General features: G+C 43.3%; 1 protein-coding gene across 4 annotated transcripts; it reads right to left on the bottom strand.

Moving 5' to 3' along the window:
• Positions 1-3,299: 3,299 nt before the first annotated feature.
• On the bottom strand, positions 3,300-8,831 carry RSKR (ribosomal protein S6 kinase related). Of its 4 annotated transcripts, none has more exons than XM_019731415.2 (12): positions 8,238-8,831; positions 7,643-7,891; positions 7,467-7,550; positions 7,264-7,332; positions 6,827-6,896; positions 6,494-6,598; positions 6,276-6,316; positions 6,009-6,036; positions 5,823-5,912; positions 5,649-5,737; positions 5,409-5,519; positions 3,300-4,960 (listed from the first exon to the last, which is right to left on the bottom strand). In XM_019731415.2, exons 1-12 carry the CDS (start codon positions 8,286-8,288, stop codon positions 4,736-4,738), a joined length of 1,212 nt encoding a protein of 403 aa, XP_019586974.2. In that variant the 5' UTR covers positions 8,289-8,831; the 3' UTR covers positions 3,300-4,735. The 4 variants fall into 4 exon arrangements, with proteins under 4 accessions (XP_019586974.2, XP_019586975.2, XP_019586978.2 ...); XM_019731416.2 differs by having other exon boundaries at positions 7,643-7,888; XM_019731419.2 differs by lacking the exon at positions 6,494-6,598.
• Positions 8,832-8,961: the final 130 nt, after the last annotated feature.

The following is an 8,961-nucleotide window of genomic DNA, read 5'->3' as shown; positions in this document are numbered from 1 at the left end:
GCCAAAGGGATATGGCGCTTCCTGAAGCAAATTAAGAGGGATATGGAGGGGTAGATGAGAGGGAAAATACCATTGTAAATACGTAACATAAACAGAATTAGTTTGTTGTTGGTCTCTTGTGTAATCCTTTTGATTTTAAAAATAATAGATTCTTTTTCTAGCAAGTGAAACAATACAATACAAAGATTAAAGGCAAAGGTTCCCCTGCATGAGGTAACCAATAGTTGTGTACACCTTTGTAAGAACATATACATACACACACAGGTTTTGTGTTTATTATTTATACATGCACACATTTTCCCCAAAAAAATTGTTGTGCAGAATGGGGTCTCAAGTTGAGATCTTTTCTTGTCTTTCCACTTGCATTACCCCTCTTTCCCTTTCAGGTTCTCTTTTTCACATTCTCTGTCTCACATACACACACAGGGAGAGGAAGAAGGCATTGAGTCCTTTACAAAAATGGCATTTCTTGGGCGGACGGGTGGCTCAATTGGTTAGAGTGCGAGCTCTGGGCAACGGGGCTGCTGGCTCAATTTCCACATGGGCCAGCGAGCTGCACCCTCCTCAACTAGAATGAAGTCAATGAGCTGCCACTCAGCTCCCAGGTGACCAGATGGCTCAGTTGGTTGGAGCGTGGGCTCTCAACCACAAGGTTGCTGGTTTGACTCCCACAAGGGATGGTGGGCTGCGCCCCCTGCAACTAGCAACGGCAACTGGACCTGGAGCTGCTGAGCTGTGCCCTCCACAACTAAGATTGAAAGGCCAACAACTTGACTTGGAAAAATCCCAGAAGTACACACTGTTCCCCAATAAAGTCCTGTTCCCCTTCCCCCGCAAAAAAAAATCTTTTTAAAAAATGGCATTTCTTAGACTTCTGCATTTTTTTCCTCATTTGATGTATAGATCCTTCTAAATCAACTGATATAGATCTTATTCATTTGTCACTTCATATTCCCGGCCCTTAAAAAAGAAATAGGTTCTTTTCTAAGAGTTCTGTTATAGACATTAACTGTCATCACATTACAGTGTTTTGTGTGTTTTTTTTGTTTTTTGTCTATTGACTTTATTAATGGTATCTTTGGCCATACAAAGATCAAACTTATGTGGTCAAAATATTTATCTTTCCTTTCAGAGCATCTGGATTTCTTATCTTGAGTCATTCATTCATCAAATTTTGATGTCACTGTTCTCCTTTTTTATAGTGCTTTCATTTTCTGTCTTGGTTTACGTATCTCCTCCAGTGATTGATTGTAGGTCTAGTCTGCCAAATGTTCTTCTAAGATTCCTAATGTTTTGATAATCAAATTCAAAGCCTTAATGTATCTGGAAATAAGTTTTGTTTGTGATATAAAGTAGGGGTCCAACTAAAAACAATGTAGCTTTTAAATTTTAGGATTAGACATTACTTATTTTGTTAGAATCCAATTACATAATCCAAATCAGCCACTCAGAAGTATCCACCAGGCAGTGCTTCTGAGTGAACTCAAGGATGAAACTGGAACGATTAGCCTTGCTCCTGAGTTTAATGGAGTACTGCACCAAGGAGGCAGTGTCAACAGCTCCATAAACCAGCAAAACTCAGAGAGGCCAAAGAAATCAGAAATAGCACGTTCTCAGAATGTAAGCAAAACCAGATACGAAGAAGATAGCATGCTTTTTGGTAAATAAAATAATCATTCTTGATTAATCTATTAGAACACTTCATAGGGGTTGTACTAGTTTGCTAGGGCTGCCATAACAAAATACCACAGACTGCCTGGCTTAAACAACAAAAATTTATTTTCTCACAATTCTGGAGGCTAGAAATCTGAGATCAAGATGTCAGCAGGGTTGGTTTCTTCTGAGACCTTTCTCACTGGCTTGTAGATGGCTGTCAACCTTATCTTCACGTGGTCTTACCTCTGTGTGTCTGTGTCCTAGTTTCTTCTTTATAAGGATACCAACTACATTGTGTTAGGGCCCACCCTATCTCCAAATACAGTTACATTCTGAAGTACTAGAGGTTAAGACTTCAACATATGAATGGGGGGGTGGTGACACAATTCAGCACATAACAGAGGTTAATAATGCAGTGAGTATGATTTTATTTAATTTGTTAAAAATGCTTTGACAAAATTTTTATATTGAAGACTTTAAAGAAATAACCAAGGAAGTGAGATTACCAGTCTGTTAAATCAGTGAACAAGTGAACAAATGAACAGTTCAATGTATAATAAAGCAACTTAGGTTAGAGGTAAAAAACTACAATGTAGAACTACAAAGACACTTTTCTAAAAGAATATAAGGACTGATGTTGAGACTAATCTTAAATTCTTACAAAAGACAGAAGGGAATACAGAATAAAATATCCATATTTACAGGTGCATCTATTTTCTTCTAGGTAATGAAAAATCAAATCATAGGGTTAAACTTAAACGATCATTTCAGGCTGTATATAAAAAAATTGTTTTTAAGTGAATTGAATGTAAATAAGTAAAAAATATTATATTTATAGGTCAGTGATTCTGAATGGGAGTGGAGGGTAGCTGGAAGGAATGTCTTCCAGGGATGAACATAACAAAACTAGGGGGTGGGGGCAGTGCTTTTTTATTTTTTTTATTTTTTATTTTAGTGCTTTTTTCAAATTATACTTTCTGAAACTTTGATTTTTCTATCACCTCTCCACTGTACCCTGAAAATCACTGCTGTAGTGCACCACAGATTGAAGAGAGTATGTTAATAATGTCCTTATTTGGTAAGAAATTATTCAAACTACACCTACATCATCATGGCCTCTAAGCAATCTAATTTGTCCTAGGAAAGGAACTCTAGTGACATTCTGTCAACTATGTCCTAAAGACCTTAACCCAATATGCTGCTGTGACCAGAGAGGCTATGGAATGTTGGGTTATGTTGGGTTACCTGAACATTAATTAACATTGGGCCAGACACACAGTATCATAAAATCATATGCATCTGCCCTTTGGAAAGTCATTACAGAAATCTGAAACCCATTTCCCACAATTAAGGACCAGTGACTGTCACCCCCTCATTTTATACATAGGAAACTAAGATCCAGAGAGATTAAAATGACTTGTGTAAAGACACTGAGACAGTTATTGGTGAGGCACCAGGTCTCCTAAATTCCAATCTATGACTCTCAACTACTATTTTAGAAACCATTAATTCCTATTTCTAGTATGCAGGATTTTTATCCAATGTGCAGTTCTGGTCACTACAACTTAAAATAAATGTAATAAAGCTAAAAAAAAATAAAATAAAAAAAAAATAAAGAGAAACAAACGAGATAATCAGAAGAATTAAGGATACATTCTTTTATTTATTTATATCCTCATTCCAAAAAAGTCTTACAAAGATGCAGATAATATAGTAAGACAAAGATTAAAACATAGGAAAATGAGAATTAGGAAAATAAATGTAGAAAAGGAATATGAAACCAAGAAAGTAGCTATCATACAAAATATATAACATGAAGTTCTAAACAGTTGCTGGAGGTGGACCGTAAACTGGCTCTAAGTAGTCTAGCATCAATATGAAGAGAAAAATAGTCAGTTGAATAGTGTCTTTAAGGTAAAATCCAAACAGCAATTCAAGAAAAGCACAACTGGATTCAGAGAAAAATTCCCCTATGTATTTTTAAATAGAACATTATGAATTATAATCATTACCCTTTACAGTATCCACAACAATTAAGTTTCATAGAGATTTGATACGGATTGCCAAAAGTGCAATCCAGACAAGGTAATTCTACAGAAACCAATAAAATGCCAGCTATGTACAAGGGAAAATCTGGCTTAATCCAGGGACAGAATTAATAGAAGTACACAGAGTACTTTCCAGACTCCGGATACAAATATAACTGAAGACTAGCAAAAATGAAGATTTTGAGAAGTTAGTTAAAGAAAAATGAAGTCGTAAAGCCCAAGATGTATACACATTTTAGGTCCAGACGATTTTCCTTACTAAAGGAAAAAGGTTCTTAAATCTTATGGTTGATATCATGTCTCTTAATTCCTTGGTTTGCCCATTAGAAACTGATTCCTGGGCTGTCTAGAGCAATGATCAATTTAAGAATCCTTCTGTTTTTCAGAGGTTTTATTTTGGAAAATATTTGGATAGCTATTCCAGTTACCCCTAGAGAAGACATTTAACCCACCCATGTTTCAGTTCCTATTCTCTTCCTCACATTAAGCTATTAGATTCACTTTTCAAATTTTTAAAAATTAAATTTATCACAGATTAAATTTGAGCCCTCAGAATCATATATTTAGCTGCATGTTTAGGGGTTGAAATGTCAGCTTTTGAGACCTCTGAAAAATATTCATACTGCTTCTGACAAACCTGTTAAACACATAAATAGCACCTTGGGAAACCATGAAGTGTCACTGCTCAAGAAAGGAAACATGGTAGAGAAACAAGGCGAGGGAAAAGTGGAATAAGCCTCTGGCTCAAAGCTTCAGGGTATGAGCACTGGAGAAATGAAGCCGAGGAAAAGATCAACGCTCTGATCTGAGATGTTTGAGAGGTGGGTTGTATGACAGGGGAAGGGCTAGGGCCAGCTGTGGCTGCCAGTAGCAGAATGCCCAAGATGTGGACTCTGGTACATGCCTAGAAGAACAGAATGGTAAGAGGCTACAAAGTGAAAACAAACTGGATCATCAAGGTGGTCACACTGAGTTGGCAGTGGAGGAGATCCTCAAGTTCTCAGGTGGGCCCCAATCTACAGTAGAGGGGCTCAAGCAAGGCTAGGGGCGTGGACCAGGTAGGACTCCAGGTGACAGTCAAAGTCCTTGAAGAGCATGGACTCCAATGGACATGGCTGGGTAGTTTGTGTCTCCGGGACAAAGTTCATTGGCTGCTTCCGTAGGAGCTCTGGGTCAAAGACCACACCCCGAAAGAAAGGGTGGACCTGGAAGTGATGCAAATGGCGTAGCCGCTGGAGGGGATTCTGGCATAAGAGCTAAAGAGAAATAGAGCATGAAGCCTGAGGAACTGGTATAGGAAAGGAGCTGAACAGAGAAGCTGGAAAAGGAATAAAGTTCATGGAGCTGTGGAGGGCAGGAAAAACCCTAAAGAGGAAAGGATTTGTAAAAGAGGGAGACAGGCTAATTTAGGGTCAAAGGTAGGAATAAAGGAGCTGTGTTGGTAAGAAAGCAGCACTGGCCCACCTCTCTCAGAAGTGACCTATCTGTCAGAGATGGGGAGGAGATTTGGAGGACCAGGAAACAGGAATGAAATGTGAAGTGCTGGTTAGAGGACACCTAGTGAGGTATTACTTGATCAAGTTGGAGCCGCCCCACACCTCCCGCAAAAACAATCAGAAGAATGGGGAAATACCACTTCAAAGATAGAGAAAGGAGCAAGTGAATGGTTTGGTAGTCAAAAAGGAAAGTCGTGCTCACCCTTACCTCATGGAGCAGAAGTGAGAGCCCCTGGTTAAGAGAAGCTGGGATCTCAGGGTCACAGTGGGTCACACTTGCCAACATGGCCACATGATCTCTCTCTGCAGCCACTGGGAACTGAGTTCAGAGGTTGGGAGGATATCATTCCTTAGTAGGAATAAGGCAAAGTTTCCTAAGGTCTTCCTTCTTTCCACCACAGGGCAAAGCTCCTCTCTTCTCTGCCCAGCATCACTATCATTCTCTCACCTTTCCAGTTGCCAGAGAGAAAAGCAAGATACCCAGAGACCACCAATCAGCAGCATGGTTGTAAGGCCCTCCACTCAGGACCTCTGGGGCTACAGATTTGAAAGATACTTGTCATTGACATCTGTTGGCTATCCTCCTGCCCAACGCTTACCCACCAGCGTTGATCTCTCTTACCCATGTATTGAAGAGTGCCACAGATAGTATAGGCTCGAGCTCCCTGGGGCAGGTGGCGGGACAGACCGAAGTCTGTCAGTTTCAGATGTCCTATAAAAGATAACCCAACAGCAACACTCTGTTTCACCCCGCATCAGCCATGACATACTCCCACACTGAAGGGGCTAGGAAAAGAAAAGGACTTACCTCGTTCATCCAGAAGGATATTCTCCATCTGAAAAATCACAGGTGAGAAATTATTCATCTTCATTTCAACCCTCTTTCATCATGTATACCCCCCCAGCTGAAAATGCCCTACTCAGCATTTAAGTCTATGCTTGGAGGGCCTTTACCCAAAGCCTTAGCACCCAGGAGGGCCCCATGGTCAACTGTTCTCAGCTTCCTCCTGCCTTCTTGGACCTGTGAAACGTCTTACTGAGGCCCCTCCTCAGACAAAGAAAAAAAGCACTCTACCTTCACATCTCGATGGATGATGCCCAAGTCATGGAGGTAGCCTACGGATGACAGCAATCATGGGGCACAGACACTCTCCAGTCCTTTCCAATTGCCCTGATAGCCCTACCACATCCCTATCCCTGTTCTTTGACCTCCAGAGTTAATACCAATTCTCTTATTTCTCACCCACCCCTTAATTCTTCCCCCATTTCCATTACCCCCCACATTTCACTTACACAGCACCAGGACCAGCTCAGCAGCAAAGAGACGGATGGAAGCCTCAGCAAAGCAGCCGACAGTGGACCACAGAGAATACAGATCTGTGCTGCAGTAGCTACACACTGCAAAGCACCAAACGTCTAGGCAATATTTGGGGCCACTGTGCCTGGGCTTGAGGCATTGTAGGCCTCCTGCCCAAACTGACGCCACCTGCAATTCCCTCTCCTTTTGGGAGAGAGAAGTGCTGTGAGAAGGGGAATAGAGCAAAGGCAGAACAAGCCAAAGGGCTGGGTAATCTCAGGTGGGGAATATGGTAGGACCCTTGGAAATGAGAGAGGCCAGTCACTCACTAATGAAGAGGTGCCGTTTTCCCTGCCAGCTGTCCCCCAAACCGTGTACAAAAGGATGGTTGATTTGTCGCTAGGGATGAAGAAAACAGGAAGAACAGGATCACTGAGGATCAAGGCAGCCAAGAAGTCAGAATATACCTACTTGTGCAGAAAGGGAGCTGCTGCCCCACCTCTCCTTTCAGGTGAACTAAACTGGGACTGCCTGCCTGATAATCCGGGAACCAGCGTACTACTAAGGAACACACCGGGATGTGCTGCAGAGATTTCCCTGGAAGACCCAGAATAACTGCTGGTAGCTACTTTTCCCAGGATCTACTTTGGTTGAAGCAGAGGAAGGGGCAGAACCAGGAAGAGCAGGGCAGTTGGACAAGAAAGGAACTTTCTCCACCTGTGTTTTACAGTTCTTCCTAGGCTCCCTTCCAGGGCTCTGTGCATACCTGGATGCTAACCTCCTCTTTGCACTGCCTCAGGACGTCCCTCTGGAGGACCTTGACCTTGGACACCACCTATAAAAGAGAAGTGATGACTCCTAGAGGGGAATACGTAGTGATATTGAATTGTTTATTCCTCCTAACCTTTCTGGAACCAAGACTGGAGGCAAGAACTAGAGAATAATGTGGAAGAGTACCTAGGTCCCTACCTTCACTGCAAATACTGCTTTCTGGCCACAATCTAGCACCTTGAAGACAGTTCCAAAGGAGCCTTTAGCCACAAGGCCTAAAATCTGTACAGAAAAGTGGAGAACAGGGCAATTGAGACTGGTCATTTTTAAATTTACCCCCAAGACAGACCCCTTCAGGGATTCCGTTGACCTACCTTCAGCTGCTGATGCTCCCTAAGGGGTCTAATGGGAAACTCGGGCAGAAAGAGGTTGATGCACTGAGGCACTGGCCACTCAGACAGAGGCTTCTCTACCAGCAGCGGGGCTGGCTCCAGGAGCTGCTGGTGCAGGCACTGAGGCTCCCGCAGTCTCCACAGTTCTTCCAGACCTGACCTGGTGGTCCCCACACCGGACCAGAGGCTCTTCCAGCCTCGGACCCTAGGGCCCTGGATGTTGCCACCCTGCTGAGAACCAGGGGAGCCACTCTGAAACATCTGCTCTAGAGGCATTACAGGTTCTGCCCGTGTGAGTAGGCTTCCCTGAAATCCCAACCCTAGAGATACCCTTTGCTTTGGCCAAGGCCTCGATTTCCTGGACGCAATTCAAATCCTCTAGGAAAGCAGTATTTGGATATTTTCCTTATGAGGCATCAAAGATGCAGCCTGCACCTCCATTATGGGGCTGGGATACTTGCTCAGTATAGCCTCCCTGCCCTCCCCCCACGTGGGCATCTTCACCAGTCACTCCCAGGCCTCTCAAGGCTTGACCTCCTTCGCCTCCCCTATCAGGCCGCCAGAGCCCACAGCCTACCTTATGAGGGACCTGGCGATGTTGCCCCTGCCGACAGCCCACTGTTCCCATCTCCAGCCTCTGCCTCTGCTCCCGCTAAATCTGCTGTCCCAGTTACATAAGCAGTTCCTCCCCGTCATGCTGCATTACAAGAGCCCCGCCTCTGCCTTGCTGTTCATGACTAGAGATGCAAGTGATGCGGCCACACCTCACTTTTATCCCCAAATCCTATCACCCCTGCTTAAAAATAGGTTTATAGGGCCGACCCGGTGGCTCATGCGGTTAGAGCTCCATGCTCCTAACTCCGAAGGCTGCCAGGTCGATTCCCCCATGGGCCAGTGGGCTCTCAACCACAAGGTTGCCAGTTCGATTCCTCAACTCCCGCAAGGGATGGTGGGCAGCGCTCCCTGCAACTAGCAATGGCAATTGGACCTAGAGCTGAGCTGCACCCTCCACAACTAAGAATGAAAGGACAACAACTTGACTTGGAAAAAAGTCCTGGAAGTACACACTGTTCCCCAATAAAGTCCTGTTCCCCTTCCCCAATAAAATCTTTAAAAAAAAAAAAAAGGTTTATAGCCAGAACTAAAATGTGCAGAGACCTATCAGCATGGGGCCGGTATCACTAGAGCTGGGAAATATGTGATAGTTTTAGGCAGGAAAGAAGCCACCCTCAAGAGTGGCAGCTAGAGGATGTGTCTTAGGTTGATGGAAGGGAAGGATACAGACAATTTGAACCCACACA

Source organism: Rhinolophus sinicus, linkage group LG15 (assembly GCF_036562045.2).
Source record: "Rhinolophus sinicus isolate RSC01 linkage group LG15, ASM3656204v1, whole genome shotgun sequence".
Lineage (NCBI taxonomy): Eukaryota > Metazoa > Chordata > Mammalia > Chiroptera > Rhinolophidae > Rhinolophus > Rhinolophus sinicus.
The sequence above is the reverse complement of the archived record's forward strand: the minus strand, read 5'-3'. Positions and strand labels throughout refer to the sequence as shown.

Coding starts and splice junctions, on each gene's coding strand:
- RSKR (XM_019731415.2), bottom strand. CDS start 8,288: ATGGGAACAGTGGGCTGTCGGCAGGGGCAACATCGCCAGGTCCCTCAT. Junction 6,897..7,263: donor AAGAGGAGGTTAGCATCCAG/GTATGCACAGAG, acceptor CTTCATCCCTAG/CGACAAATCAACCATCCTTT. Junction 6,599..6,826: donor AAAACGGCACCTCTTCATTA/GTGAGTGACTGG, acceptor GGTGCTTTGCAG/TGTGTAGCTACTGCAGCACA.